Raw genomic sequence first — 16,628 nt, forward strand, 5'->3', positions numbered from 1 at the left:
CCGCCAGGGATGGCTGGTCGGTCCGCAGGAAGGATATAAGCCAAACTCAAGTCGACTACATAAACACAGGAAAGTTGTAGAAGAAAGTAATAACCAGGATGGGCACCTCAGCCGAGGAGCGCCCTACATCACAGTCGCCTCGGGAAATAAACTCTACGAGGACTGAGAACAAGGATAGGAATTCGCGTGTCTTCTGTACATGTGAAGGCTGCACAGTATTCCTGTATAGACATCCGTATATGCTGAAATATAATTAGAAATCTCTCTCTCTCTCTCTCTCTCTCTCTCTCTCTCTCTCTCTCTCTCTCTCTCTCTCTCTCTCTCTCTCTCTCTCTCTCTCTCTCTCTCTCTCTCTCTCACACACACACAGGAAAGAGCAAGCTTAGCTTTGCTGCCAACATCCACACACCGTGTCAGCAAGGCGGACAGCTCCTCGTTGTTGTTGTTGTTGGTTTAGATTCAGCAACTGAGAACAAAAAGTTGCAAGCAGCACGGGGTATGGTGAGCCCGTCGTACTCACCTGGCACAGCAGGTGTAGCGGACAACCCGCCTCCTCTCATAACTCATAATATGCTTCCCATTTCGAAACTCTTACCTTCGCGTGAGCGTCCTTATGCTCTCTACTCCAAACAAAAACTCTGGCTGCTCCTTAAGACCTCTCGTTGCGGGTTTCCTCGCTGGTATCCGATGAATGGTAAACTGTTTACCGGTAAAGTTTACTGCGAGTCTTCAAGGGACATCAAGTATCGGATATCATTATTTTTTTATCTGAAATTTCTAGCAAGTTTCCCCCTCGGAGCCTCGGAGCGAGTGAGTTATCAGGGGAAAGGGCTAAGCCATCACGACTATATAGCTCGGAGCCTCGGAGTTCTCTCGATCTGCCACTCCGTAGAAAATTCAACTGTTTTGCCTTACCATACACGTACGAACCCTAGCCACCCTAGTTTGCTGCCCAGGACTTGGCCTGAGAAGATGTGCACCTCTCGCCTCTACGAGGTTACGAACCTTATATCTAATCCTTGTGTTTGGTCGCCTGGGGTTGTACCGACACAATAATACTGTGCTGCTAAGTGCCTTCACACTATTGCACAAATCACTGGTATAAAGAGGACACCCAGAAATGAACAAATACCCCCCCCCCCCCCGGGTGAATCCACTCAGGCCGTGGGCGCCTGAGACCTGGAGTCAGGCTGGCTTCACTGACCAGCGTTGGGTGCCTTAACCTGACTCCCACAAGACCTGACCCAACGGTCAGGGGGTACTGACCCAACGGTCAGGGGCTACTGACCCAACGGTCAGGGGTACTGACTCAACGGTCAGGGGTACTGACCCAACGGTCAGGGGTACTGACCCAACGGTCAGGGGTTCTGACCCAACGGTCAGGGGTACTGACCCAACGGTCAGAGGCTACTGACCCAACGGTCAGGGGTACTGACCCAACGGTCAGGGGTACTGACCCAACGGTCAGGGGTACTGACCCAACGGTCTCTGCCTTTCTCCCTAATCGGAGGGTGATACAGCTACCAACCATTACAGAGCCTTGTAAAGAGTATTTGTACAATCTTAATTATAAAACTTATCTTCCCTACTGTCTCTTACTCTTCTCACTTCGCCACTTCAACAAGTGGAACGGTCCAGTGGCCCATGCGGTTACCTGTAAAATCTGGGGAGGGGGGGCACTTGATTTGGGCATCTGTTCACCCTTGTAGCAGGGGTTAGGCTGTCTTAAGGGACCTTCTGTCCACACATAGGACATTGGAGAATATGTCATTGAGGGCCAACCTCTGTGAGTGCCAACCAATCAAGTGGAAGGATGGAGTGCCTGGCCCCCAGCTAAGGAGAGCTTAGTCTTAGGTAGGGAAAGGAAGAGGAAAGAAGGAAAACAAGATAGAATGAACCAGTAATGAGATAATGAGAGGCCACATAGTAAAAAGCCATTCCCAGGAGGGGGGGGGGGGTACAGACTATGGTAAACAGAATGAACTAACCAATCTGTTTTCCTCTCTCAAAGTACGGCTTTCCAAATTATTTCCGCCTCAAAGGACGCCTCATTCATTGCACTATGCTACCAGGATAAAGATGTTGACATCGTAATCAAAGGAGATTAAATACGGAAACTGATAGATCAAAATTTTCTTGTCATTATACCCCCCCCCCTCCCTCCCTCCCCAGAGCTGCAGGGCAGGAAGACAATAGTCACGAAGAGACTCGATGAATCACTTACTAAAGAAACCTCTGAAACCATTGACAAGACATAGAACAAAGAAATAACTGGGCCACGGTAGAAGTAGTAATTCTCTTGCCAAGGTCGCCAACCATGATGAAAGTAAGATTTGAATAAATATCCATGGCATAAAAAGCCCTCAGCCTTGGTATCCACTGCAACTACTGCCACCTGAGCACAGCCAACAATACCGTAGGACAAGAAGAGTACTTCATCATAACCCCATCTTGGACATGTTACAAGTACGACCACACAGCCGCAGACTGCCAACATAGGGATATCAAAGTATGTTCTGAATGTGGCCAGCCGGGACACACTTTCAGGGAGTGTACAGATAAAACAAACAGTACTAAAGATGGGACAACACAAGTGATTTGAATAGTACGGTCTCTGTGATGGGATCCCTGGATTTGATGCCATAAATCCTGAAAATAATGCTGATATCAACACGAACTCTACACCGTGTTCAGACTCATGGCATTCAATTGTTATTAAGAAATGAAAAGTGCCAGTTGCACAGGCACTCGGCATACACTAGTGTGGAGAGAACACATGGACACGGGAGATACCAGAAGTGCTTAAATCATTAGATATCACAAGGGAGGAAGAAAAGCATTGGCTATGAATTATAGACCAGACGCACTAACGTCCCACATAAAAGTTTTTGAGTGATCAGGAGTCGGATCTCCACTTTATGGAGACCAATGACCTCCACAACCCAGGTCAACATGGATTTAGAGCGGGAAGATCATGACTTTTGCATCTGACATCTACCACGATGACAAAATTACTGATGTATTAGAAGAAACACATAATGCAGATGTGGTATATACGGACTTGCAAAAACATCTGATAAATGTGACCATGGAGTGACCCCAAAAAGAAAGATCAATTGGTATAAAAGGTAAAGTAGGGCAACGGATATTAAATTTTCTGTTAGAATGCAAAGAGTAATAATGAATCAAATCAAATAAGAGTCCCAGCACAGTTGAAAGCTCTGTTCCTCGGGGCACAGTCCTTGCAACACTGCCTTTCCTTATTCTCATAAAAATATAGACAAAAATACAAGTCACAGCTTCGTGTCATATTTTGCAGATGACACTAAAATCAATATGAAAATGATTTCTGAAGAAGACATAAAAAACTGCAAGCACATATTAATAAAGTTTTTCGATTGGGCATCAGAAAAATAACATATTATACAGTGATAAATTCCAGGTCAATATGTATTGAAATTTTGTTTTTACCATAAACAAAATACAGGGTACAAAACACAATCAAATCTGCCAATAGCTGGAAAGCAGAATGTCAAGGATCTGGGAATAATGATGTCGTCAGACATCATTATTACCTAACATTTAGGGAACATAACCAAGCAAATATTGCGTCAGCCAGAAAAATGATAAAATCGATTACGAGAAACTTCAAATCCAGGGATCCCATCACATTGGTTGTACTCTTCAAATCACTGGTGTTGTCCCGCCTTGAGCACTGCTCGACACTACTTCCCTTTCAGAACAGGAGAGATTGCTGAAGCAGGGGGAAAGCAGACAACATACACGGCACGCATAGAAACCATAAAGCACCTAAAGTTTTGGGATCGTCTCAAAGCTCTCAAAACGTACTCACTAGATAGGAAACGAAAGATGGAATTATCCTAACAAAGCGCCAAGTCATTGCGAATATGTAGCACTTGGAAGAGGTCAGGATAAGGATTTAGGATGGGACGGGGGGAGGGAGGAATGGTGCCCATCCACTTAAACGGTCAGGGATTGAACGCAGACCTGCATGAAGTGAGGCCGTCGCTCTACCTTCCAATCCAAGTGGTTGGGCAACAGCATACTTGAGTGAACAATTTGGCAGGAAATGCAGAATAGAGCCAGTGAAGAGTAAAGGTGCCATAATCCCACTCAGAACACTATGAATATCAGAGGCCATTGTTGTTAAATATTCTCCCAGCAAGTATCAGTGATATTACCGGAAAGAAAGTGGAAGTCTTAAAGAAAAACTGGACAGTTTTCTGAAAGAAGTGCCGGACCAACCGGGCTGAAGTGGATATGTGGGCTGCTCCAAGCAACACACAGCCTGTTGCATCAAGTTCTTACAAGTCAAGCCTGTCTCCAGGCCGGGCTTGGGTAGTAGAAGAACTTCCAGAATTCGAGTACAATCCAGGCATGGCGATAGTCATCCACAATGATCAAGGAACGTTGACGGCAGACAAGCAGTGCACGAAGTGCAGAAAAAGTTGCATAACGCTCTGGCTTGAAGACGTCTCCGGGAGCAGGCGGTACAGAGATTTGGTTAGAGAAGACAACGGAGTGACCAACAGCGTCGCCAGACTTAGGCCCTCTGGGAATAGTCCAATAGAGTGAGAGTGCAAACAAAAGTGTTCAAAGAATAGGCGTTTCATAAAAGTATAAGCCTTCACCTTCACAGGGTCAAGGTCTTGCTAACTTTGCAAGCTGGACCCTTCGTGGGACCAAGGCTGGAACGACACGAGGGGAAACGTTGCAAATAGGAACTGAGACTGAAAGGTAATCTTGCACGTGAGACATCCTTACAGAAAAAGGGAACAGCGGCCCACCTGAGGGCTTTAAAATCCACTGTCAAAGAACGGTATAAGCGAGAGTGAGGATGATGCTTATGGAGAGGTAATTGTCCTCAGTAATAACTGAACTCCCCTAGTCGTACTCGCCTAGTTTTGCTTGCAGGGATTGAGATGCGGCTCTTTGGTCCCGCCTCTCAACTGTCAATCTTCTGGTGTACAGGTTCCTGAGCTTCTCGAACTCTATTTTATCTACATATGAAAATGTGTATCGAGTCTGCCCTCATCACATTACTGCCTAATGCATTCCATTCATTAATTACTCTGACACTGAAAAAGTTCTTTCTAATGCCTCTGTGACTCATTGGGTACTCAGCCCCCACCTGTGTCCTCTTGTGCGTGTGCCACCTGTGATAAATAATCTGCTCTTATCTACCCTGTCAATTGCCCTGTATAGACAGGGAGCACAGGGGACGGGTATTGTCTCGGTAATGACTGTGGAGTAGACAGGAACCATCATCAAATATCGACAGTAAAAGTATTATTGAGCTTGAAACAGCTTTTCTTTGTTGTGTTACAGTGGCATTTGAAAAGCTAAATAGTTATTGGCTATTAAAACTCAACAATAAAATCGTTTAAAGGTTTTTTATTGTTACATTTGGGAAGATATTTAACAGTAACCAGCTGGCTAAGGTTGTATAACAAACATGTTCAAATATTATATAAAGCAGGTAAATGTCAAACAACTCTTGTATCTGTCTTGAACACAAATGGTAGACGGAGTCCAGAGTCTTACACAACCCACGGTTCACCACCGTCAAGGATGTGTTCTACAGTGTTCACCACCGTCAAGGATGTGTTCTACAGTGTTCACCACCGTCAAGGATGTGTTCTGCAGTGTTCACCTCCGTCAAGGATGTGTTCTACAATGTTCACCGCCGTCAAGGATGTGTTCTACAGTGTTCACCGCCGTCAAGGATGTGTTCTACAGTGTTCACCACCGTCAAGGATGTGTTCTACAGTGAGTAGCGAAATCCTCAGTATATTTTCCCTAGTTTCTCAGCCTACACATAGAGAGGCTCAGAACACAGTCTTGTGTTCTGGTAGATGTGAGTGATGGAGAGCACAGAGCAGACCCCGTGCTGGCTGGCTTAACCACACACACACACACACACACACACACACACACACACACACACACACACACACACACACACACACACGTACAAGCTGGGGCGATGTTGTGTACACTGCTGAGGTTGTACGGGTCAACTCTCTCACTGAACACTCCCACAGGGGACGCGTGAAGAATACTTTCTCTGTTTCCATATACAAAAAAAGGAGTACTGAAGCGAGTAAATAAGCTTTCGAGTACTACACTCCAAACTAATTTACGTCTTTGATATATATATATATATATATATATATATATATATATATATATATATATATATATATATATATATATATATATATATATATATATATATAATTTTTTTTTTCAATTAAATTCAGTCACCTTAGCCAAAAGAGAAGCTATTTGTCCAGCATCTTTCTGTGTTCTTTCCTCTACATGTGACTTGAAGACTCTGGGGCTGTATTGGTTGTCGTGAGGGAGGCTGTGGTTGATGGTGATGCTGGAGCTGGATGGTGATGATGAGCTCCTGCTCCGGGAGGGGCTGCGGTGAAGAGGATGGTGGGAACACGGACCTCGACCAAGACACCTGCACGCCTGGTCCCTCTCACAGGAGACCAGTATATAATGTGTGGAGTAACATAGATTCACAACCGATGCAAATGTAAATAATATATAAATAGAGAGAGCACACGCTGCTACGAACTCTGCACAGTAGCACACAACTGAGAGTACACTGTATGGAGGTCCACAAGGCCTCGCTAGGATGGCTTCATCAAAGCTCTCATAGACGATACATTATTTCCGAGACGCTGGTGCTCGCTGACCATGGACGGGTCCACAGTGCTGGGGGGGGGGGGAGCGTTACCTGTTCACGTGTATCCCGTTATCACCTGTATCACGTTATCACGTGTATCCCGTTATCACGTGTATCCCGTTATCACGTGTTTCACGTTATCACGCGTATCACGTTATCACGTGTATCACGTTATCACGTGTATCATGTTATCACGTGTATCATGTTATCACATGAATCACAAATTGAGATATTTCATCAATTCCAGAAGTGTTGGGGCTGTAGCCTCTGAGGGCAGGGTTCGATTCCGGCCCAGGTTCAACAGTGTTCACACACAAATGTTCTGTGTTCTTAAGTGTGTGTGTGTGTGTGTGTGTGTGTGTTTACTATTTGTGTCTGCGGAATTGACTTATTAGCTCTTGGACCCCGCCTTTCTAACCAATCTACTTTTCATCTATTATATCTTCTACATACATTTTTCTAATACACACACACACGTACACATCCACAGGAAGCAGCCCGTAGCAGCTGTTTAACATCCAAGTACCAATTTACTGCTAGGTGAAGACGGCATCAGGGTGAAAAACTTTGCCCATTTGTTTCCACCTCCGCCGGGAATCGAACCCGGGCCACTCGAACTACGACCCCCGAGCGCTGTCCACTCAGCCACGAGGCCCCCTACTGGAGGGGCAGGTGTGTGTTAAGGGTATATTTATTTACATACAGTAGATGGACTCTTATAGGGTATTATATGTATAAAATATAATTATATATATGTTTATATATATCACAAGATAAATGGCAATTAGTATCAGACAATTAACGTCACACATTAACTCTTTAGCAGCACATCTTGGTGAAGGGCACTGAGGCCACGTCCGCGGGGGCTGAGCTCCAGCTCTTGGCCGCTTCGCAGCTGAGCTTGTTCAAGGGTCGCCTGATATGCTCAAGAATATTGCACTGTTGTCATTATAAAATGTTAACACACTTGCCTCCTAGAGAGCAACTTGGAAAGTGTAGTGTTGTAGAGCTGGGTGTGGTGTGGGTGTGTGGTGGGTGTGGTGTGGGTGTGGGGTGGGTGTGGGTGTGGTGTGTGGTGTGGGTGTGTGGTGGGTGTGGTGTGGGTGTGTGGTGGGTGTGGTGTGGGTGTGGGGTGGGTGTGGTGTGGGTGTGGGTGTGTGGTGTGGGTGTGTGGTGTGGGTGTGTGGTGTGGGTGTGTGGGGTGGGTGTGGGTGTGGGGAGACGGAGGCAGTTGTGTGTGAGGATGACCACTGGGTCAGGCGGCCTGGACTCAGCTCCAGGGATGTGTCGACAGGCGGAGCTGGCGAGGGTGAACTTTGCCTGGTCCAGCCTCGTCCTGCTCACGGTATTGATGCTTGAAGGCAGTCCACAGGTGCTACACCCATGCAGGCAGTCCACAGGTGCTACACCCATGCAGGCAGTCCACAGGTGCTACACCCATGCAGGCAGTCCACAGGTGCTACACCCATGCCGTGGGCGGGTGCTGGCGGGTGAAGTCGTACACAACAGTGGTGTCCTTGTCGTGGCGCCACTGGCTGGGGTTGCCAGAGTCGTCGCTGTTGGACACAAAGATTCATTAACTGCTAATGTTGTCATATTTAACAAAGTACATTTTAAGACATTAAAACTCTTCAACATGTTATCTTGACTTGGAGTTAACTGGGATTGGGTCCCGGCGTTGCCCGGGTCTGTCTGGTCTGTCTGTTTCTCTCTCTCTCTCTCAAACACCCATTCTCTCCCCTCTCTTTCCCTTTTCTCTCTCTCTTCCCTCTTCTCTCTCTCTTCCCTCTTCTCTCTCTCTTCCCTCCTCTCTCTCTCCCCTCCTCTCTCTCCTCTCCTCTCCTCTCCTCTCTCCTCACTCTCTCCTTTCTCTTCCCTCCCCTCTCTCTTTTCCCCCTCTCTCTCTCCCCCCCCTCTCTCCTCTCTCTCTCCCCTCTCTCCCCCCTCTCTCCCCCCCTCTCTCTTCTCCCCCTCTCTCTTCTCCCTCTCTCTCTTCTCCCTCTTTCTCTTCCCCCTCTTTCTCTTCCCGCTCTTTCTCTCACCCCTAATTTTCATCACTAACCCAAATGTATGCAGTTCATCATTTTCGAGCATGTGATAAACTCTACGGAAATCACTTTCCAGATTTAATTTCAAACTCATGAAAATCGCAAGTGGTGGTAGGGAATTACACACTGATATTTCTTAAAGCATTTAACTGTGGCCTTCCCCGACGAGCCTATGTCCGACCCGTACCACAGACCATTCACACTGCCAATTTGGGTGAGGGTAGACTCAAGCGTCCGTCCAACTTTGAACACACACACAGACAAACAGACATTCTTTTAGTTCAGATTTCTTAGATTTTTATCCGTATGTAAATTATAGTAAAGTATAGTATTTTATTAAGTGAATCGTAAGCATAAAAATGTTTAATACAAATAAGTGGAAATATAGTTCATAGACTTCATCAAAGTTTCTTTTCTGTTTGTTTTGTACTAAATGTTTTGGGGTTATCTCACAAGAACATTTTTGTAATGTGTTGATGAAGCTGCAGAAGCCTCACCTGCAGGGAGGGTTATCTCCAGCTGCGTCAGTAGTTGCTGGCGTGGCTGTGGTGTTGGTGGTGCTGCTGGTGGTGCTGCTGGTGGTGGTGCTGGCGGTGGTGGTGGTGCGCTTCCTCACCACACCTACAATTCTCGGCGCCGCCACAGGCCCTCTGTCGGAAATCACATTAACTATATTTGTTGTAATTGCGCTGCTGTGGGATTATTATCTTCTATGCTGACTTCTCACCAGTCACGCTAACTTAAAAACATCAAATTCCCATCTCTCGCCTCCACCATAACTTTTACTCCAGAATTCCTCCAATTAGTGGTCTCTCACACTGTATCGTACTGAACTGTTCAACATAGCTCTAGATCACTGTGAGAACTAGAGGTTTACCATAGGACAACTTACACAGCCGTGATGTTCACCAACATTAACATCAGACCAGTCACTCGCTGCACAGTTCACCCTTACATACAGTGCCCTCTACATACACACATTTTCCAGCATTTAACAGGGTTCTGCTAACTCTGTGCTCATCATTCTTCAGGTCCCTCTGTTTACATTGTTGTGTGTAGTTAAGTTCTTAATTGCCTTGTCCGCCTTGCTGTCTTTTTAATATATATCTTCACAAATTCGCTGAGTATAAGTATCCTGTCGGCATGTCCCCTTCCATCACGGAACCCACTCGGTATGTTACTGATAAATTTGATAAAAATGTACGTTTTTCCGATATCTATCTTCCCGTACACTTCACCCAATGTACGAAATAAACTCCTGCGTGTATAATTCTCACACTCGCTACGTTCCCCTGTACATTAAGCCCTATAATTACTTTTTTGGGTTAATCTTCCGACATATTACCAGAATTTCACACCTAGCAAATTCTCCACATTCTCCTCTTATTTTTTCCACTGTATTAAATACTGTCTCCGTATAGGCCGGCAGCACCTGCGGGTCTCCCGCGCTCCGGCTCCTTCACTGATACTCTCGGCTTATCCATAGTTGTTGTGTCTGGTGTCTTGAGGCTCTACACTCACGCCACCCGTGCCACCCGTGTCACCCGTGCCACCCGTGTCACCCGTGCCACCCGTGTCACCCGTGCCACCCGTGTCACCCGGGCCACCAGTGTCACCCGTGCCACCAGTGTCACCCGTGTCACCCGTGCCACCCGTGCCACCCGTGCCACCAGTGTCACCAATGTCACCAGCGCCACCCGTGCCACCAGTGCCACCAGTGTCACCCGTATCACCAGTGTCACCCGTGTCACCAATGTCACCCATGCCACCCGTGCCACCAGTGTCACCCGTGCCACCAGTGTCACAAGTGCCACCCGTGTCACCCGTGCCACCAGTGTCACCCGTGCTACCAGTGCCACCCGTGCTACCAGTGCCACCCGTGCCACCCGTGCCACCACTGACACCAGCGCCACCAGTGCCACCCGTGCCACCAGCGCCACCAGTGTCACCCGGGTCACCCGCGCCACCAGTGTCACCCATTTCACCCGTGCCATCAGTGTCACCCGTGTCACCCGTGCCACCACTGCCACCCGTGCCACCCGCGCCACCAGTGTCACCCGTGTCACCCGCGCCACCAGTGTCACCCGTGTCACCAGTGTCACCCGTGTCACCCGTGCCACCAGTGTCACCCGTGTCACCCGTGCCACCAGCGCCACCCGTGTCACCCGGGCCACCCGTGCCACCAGCGCCACCAGTGTCACCCGTGCCACCCGTGCCACCAATGTCACCCGTGCCACCAGCGCCACCAGTGTCACCCGTGCCACCCGCGCCACCAGTGTCACCCGTGTCACCCGCGCTACCAGTGTCACCCGTGCCACCCGGGCCACCCGTGCCACCCGTGCCACCAGTGTCACCTGTGCCACCCGTGTCACCCGTGCCACCCGTATCACCAGTGTCACCCGTGCCACCCGGGCCACCCATGTCACCCGTGCCACCAGTGTCACCCATGCCACCCGTGTCACCCGTGCCACCCGTATCACCAGTGTCACCCGTGCCACCCGTGCCACCCGTGTCACCAGTGTCACCACTGCCACCAGTGTCACCCGTGTCACCCATGTCACCCGTGCCACAGGTGTCACCCGTGCCACCACTGCCACCAGTGCCACCCGTGCCACCCGTGCCACCCGCGCCACCCGTGCCACCCGCGCCACCCGTGCCACCCGCGCCACCAGTGTCACCCGTGTCACCCGTGCCACCACCGCCACCCGTGTCACCCGGGCCACCCGTGCCACCAGCGCCACCAGTGTCACCCGTGCCACCAGTGTCACCCGGGCCACCCGTGTCACCAGTGTCACCCGTGCCACCTGTGCCACCAGCACCACCCGTGCCACCAGTGTCACCCGGGCCACCCGAGCCACCCGGGCTACCCGGGCCACCCGTGCCACCCGGGCCAGCCGTGTCACCCGTGCCACCCGTGTCACCCGTGCCACCCGTGCCACCCGTGTCACCCGTGCCACCAGTGTCACCCGTGCCTCTAGTGTCACCCGTGCCACCAGTGTCACCCATGCCACCCGTATTACCAGTGTCACCAGTGTCACCCGTGCCACCCGTGTCACCCGTGCCACCCTTGTCACCACTGCCACCAGTGCCACCCGTGCCACCCGTGTCACCAGTGCCACCCGTGCCACTCGTGTCACCAGTGTCACCCGTGCCACCAGTGTCACTCGTGTCACCAGTGTCACCCGTGCCACCAGTGTCACTCATGCCACCAGTGTCACCCATGCCACCAGTGTCACCCGTGCCACCAGTGTCACTCGTGCCACCAGTGTCACCCGTGCCACCCGTGTCACCCGTGCCACCAGTGTCACCCGTGCCACCCGTGTCACCCGTGCCACCCGTGCCACCAGTGTCACCCGTGTCACCAGTGTCACCCGTGTCACCCGTGCCACCCGTGTCACCAGTGTCACCCGTGCCACCCGTGTCACCAGTGTCACCCGTGCCACCCGTGTCACCAGTGTCATCCGTGCCACCCGTGTCACCAGTGTCACCACTGCCACCAGTGTCACCCGTGCCACCAGTGTCACCCGTGTCACCCGTGCCTCCAGTGTCACCCGTGCCACCAGTGTCACCCGTGTCACCAGTGTCACCCGTGCCACCACTGCCACCAGTGCCACCAGTGTCACCCGTGCCACCCGTGTCACCCGTGCCACCTGTGTCACCCGTGCCACCATTGTCACCCGTGCCACACGTGTCACCCGTGCCACAAGTGTCACCCGTGCCACCAGTGTCACCCGTGTCACCCGTGCCACCCGTGTCACCAGTGTCACCCGTGCCACCCGTGTCACCAGTGTCACCCGTGCCACCCGTGTCAGTGTCATCCGTGCCACCCGTGTCACCAGTGTCACCACTGCCACCAGTGTCACCCGTGCCACCAGTGTCACCCGTGCCTCCCGTGTCACCCGTGCCACCCGTGCCACCACTGCCACCACTGCCACCAGTGCCACCCTTTTACTCTTATCATATTCTCTTTTCCTGCTTCCTCATCCCATTCTCTCTCTCTCTCTCTCTCTCTCTCCTCTCTCTCTCTCTCTCTCTCTCTCTCTCTCTCTCTCTCTCTCTCTCTCTCTCTCTCCTCTCTCTCTCTCAAATTTGTACATAGAGATTCGAATACTCTTGGCCCCTGGAAGGGTTCAAACCTGGCCTGACCATGCCCCCCAGCAGTCGAGTGTTGAAACTACTCAGCCAACGACTGGCTTAAAGTGTTGGGAAGGCGTACATGCACCGGACTCTCTTTGACAGTCGCTGGCTGAGAGGTTAGAGCACTGGACTGCCGGAGGCATGGAGACCCTGGCTTCACCGGGTTCGAGTCTTTCAAGGGTCAAAAAAATTGACTTTTTGACCCGTGATTGACTTTCAGGGATCAATTGAATAATGAAATTTAAATAATAAATAATGACTATTATTACGAATTATACTTTGGATTCCCCATTCTCATGGTGGAGTGAGTGCTCTCACTCTCACGGTGGAGAGAGTGCTCTCACTCTCACGGTGGAGAGAGTGCTCTCACTCTCACGGTGGAGAGAGTGTTCTCACTCTCACGGTGGAGTGAGTGCTCTCACTCTCATGGTGGAGTGAGTGCTCTCACTCTCACGGTGGAGAGAGTGTTCTCACTCTCATGGTGGAGTGAGTGTTCTCACTCTCATGGTGGAGTGAGTGCTCTCACTCTCACGGTGGAGAGAGTGTTCACACTCTCATGGTGGAGTGAGTGCTCTCACTCTCATGGTGGAGTGAGTGCTCTCACTCTCACGGTGGAGAGAGTGTTCTCACTCTCATGGTGGAGTGAGTGCTCTCACTCTCACGGTGGAGTGAGTGTTCTCACTCTCATGGTGGAGTGAGTGCTCTCACTCTCACGGTGGAGAGAGTGTTCTCACTCTCATGGTGGAGTGAGTGCTCTCACTCTCATGGTGGAGTGAGTGCTCTCACTCTCACGGTGGAGAGAGTGCTCTCACTCTCATGGTGGAGAGAGTGCTCTCACTCTCATGGTGGAGTGAGTGCTCTCACTCTCATGGTGGAGAGAGTGCTCTCACTCTCATGGTGGAGTGAGTGCTCTCACTCTCATGGTGGAGAGGGTGCTCTCACTCTCATGGTGGGGAGGGTGCTCTCACTCTCATTGTGGAGAGAGTGCTCTCACTCTCATGGTGGAGAGAGTGCTCTCACTCTCATGGTGGAGTGAGTGCTCTCACTCTCATGGTGGAGAGGGTGCTCTCACTCTCATGGTGGGGAGGGTGCTCTCACTCTCATGGTGGGGTGAGTGCTCTCACTCTCATGGTGGGGAGAGTGCTCTCACTCTCATGGTGGGGAGAGTGCTCTCACTCTCACGGTGGGGAGAGTGCTCTCACTCTCACGGTGGGGAGAGTGCTCTCACTCTCACGGTGGGGAGAGTGCTCTCACTCTCACGGTGGGGAGAGTGCTCTCACTTTCACGGTGGGGAGAGTGCTCTCACTCTCATGGTGGAGTGAGTGCTCTCACTCTCATGGTGGGGAGGGTGCTCTCACTCTCATGGTGGGGAGAGTGCTCTCACTCTCATGGTGGAGTGAGTGCTCTCACTCTCATGGTGCGGAGAGTGCTCTCACTCTCACGGTGGGGAGAGTGGTCTCACTCTCATGGTGAGGAGAGTGCTCTCACTCTCATGGTGAGGAGAGTGCTCTCACTCTCATGGTGGGGTGAGTGGTCTCACTCTCATGGTGGGGAGGGTGGTCTCACTCTCATGGTGGGGAGAGTGCTCTCACTCTCATGGTGGGGAGAGTGCTCTCACTCTCATGGTGGGGAGAGTGCTCTCACTCTCATGGTGGGGAGAGTGCTCTCACTCTCACGGTGGGGAGAGTGCTCTCACTCTCACGGTGGGGAGAGTGCTCTCACTCTCACGGTGGGGAAAGTGCTCTCACTCTCACGGTGGGGAGAATGCTCTCACTCTCACGGTGGGGAGAGTGCTCTCACTCTCACGGTGGGGAGAGTGCTCTCACTCTCACAGTGGGGAAAGTGCTCTCACTCTCACGGTGGGGAGAGTGCTCTCACTCTCATGGTGAGGAGAGTGCTCTCACTCTCATGGTGGGGAGGGTGCTCTCACTCTCATGGTGGGGAGAGTGCTCTCACTCTCATGGTGGGGAGGGTGCTCTCACTCTCATGGTGGGGAAGAGTGAACATTTCTATCTGTGTTCATGGCGGGGTATTCTGCTGTTATGTGCATTGCTTCAAGAATTTGTAATCTCCTTACTTCTTGGCCTTTATCTAATATGCAATTTGCTTTAATTCAGCATTTCTCGTGTTAGGGTGGTGTCATGGGCTTCTCTCAGGCGATTCTAGGGGCACCTGATTGAAGGTGACAGGTTAAAGGCCCCGTGAGCTTGGTCGACGTCATGCCTCTCTTCTTTTTGTCAACTTGGAATAAATTTGACGTTTGGAGAAATCCTTTTTCAACTCAACCAAGATGCAAGAGCACTAGTTATAGGGATAGAAGCCCTAAACAAGAAGATAATTAACTCGGGATATGTAGTCATATTCATTGAAACATGTCTAAATGAAAACCTGCTGACACACACACACACACACACACACACCACACACACACACACACACACACACACACACACACACACACATATATGTATACTATACATACAATGTAAGTGTAGAAGGGTTGCAGAGATTTGGGCAAAGTCCAGCGCCGGAAACTCCTGATTCAGGAGGACTGTTTTTGGAAGCCTGGAGTCCGCTCCTGGAAGCCTGGAGTCCGCTCCTGGAAGCCTGAAGTCCGCTGGGCGTACTCCTGGAGGGCTTGTGGAGGGCGGCGTCGTGGTGGCGAGGTCGCTGGCGTGGACCGAAGAAGATGACAGTGGTGCCAACAGCCCTGATCTTGGCCATCACAGTTGGGTCGATCCACTGCAGAAAAAAAAGAGATATGTTGGGAAGCACTGAGAGGCAATTATGGCTTAGGTACAGTGACAATTGTGGGTTAGGTACAGGGACAATTATAGGGTTAGGTATAGGGACAATTATGGGTTAGGTACAGGGACAATTATAGGGTTATGTACAGGGACAATTATAGGGTTAGGTACAGGGATAATTATAGGGTTAGGTACAGGGACAATTATGGGTTAGGTACAGGGACAATTATGGGTTAGGTACAGGGACAATTATGGGTTAGGTACAGGGATAATTATAGGGTTAGGTACAGGGACAATTATGGGTTAGGTACAGGGACAATTATAGGGTTAGGTACAGGGACAATTATTGGTTAGGTACAGGGACAATTATAGGGTTAGGTACAGGGACAATTATGGTTAGGTACAGGGACAATTATGGGTTAGGTACAGGGACAATTATGGGTTAGGTACAGGGACAATTATGGGTTAGGTACAGGGACAATTATGGGTTAGGTACAGGGACAATTATGGGTTAGGTACAGGGACAATTATGGGTTAGGGACAGGGACAATTATAGGGTTAGGTACAGGGACAATTATAGGGTTAGGTACAGGGACAATTATTGGTTAGGTACAGGGACAATTATAGGGTTAGGTACAGGGACAATTATGGGTTAGGTACAGGGATAATTATAGGGTTAGGTACAGGGACAATTATAGGGTTAGGTACAGGGACAATTATAGGGTTAGGTACAGGGACAATTATGGGTTAGACACTACGAGACTCAGGTGAGTGGTAAGAATGATGCGGCACTCGTAGGTAAAAGTAGGGGGGGGAGGGGTGGGGGAAGAATACGGGTTGAGGTTGACAAGGAACACTAAGGAGTAAGAGCAGACCCTCGTTAATAACAAATACTCTAGTGTATATATATGGTAGGTCATCAACAGGTAGGTGAACCGCCATGTGCCACCACCGATAAACAGGTCAGTACTACTG

General features: G+C 50.2%; 2 protein-coding genes across 2 annotated transcripts in view; one reads left to right on the forward strand and one right to left on the reverse strand.

The window, feature by feature from the left end:
- MCU (mitochondrial calcium uniporter) overlaps positions 1-16,628 on the forward strand; it is a 417,353-nt gene that overhangs the window by 70,964 nt on the left and 329,761 nt on the right. The window lies entirely within an intron of this gene.
- On the reverse strand, positions 7,736-15,753 carry LOC138365184 (uncharacterized). Its single transcript, XM_069325284.1, has 3 exons — positions 15,389-15,753; positions 9,267-9,419; positions 7,736-8,277 (listed from the first exon to the last, which is right to left on the reverse strand). Exons 1-3 carry the CDS (start codon positions 15,628-15,630, stop codon positions 8,181-8,183), a joined length of 492 nt encoding a protein of 163 aa, XP_069181385.1. The 5' UTR covers positions 15,631-15,753; the 3' UTR covers positions 7,736-8,180.

This window comes from Procambarus clarkii, chromosome 16 (genome assembly GCF_040958095.1).
Source record: "Procambarus clarkii isolate CNS0578487 chromosome 16, FALCON_Pclarkii_2.0, whole genome shotgun sequence".
NCBI lineage: Eukaryota > Metazoa > Arthropoda > Malacostraca > Decapoda > Cambaridae > Procambarus > Procambarus clarkii.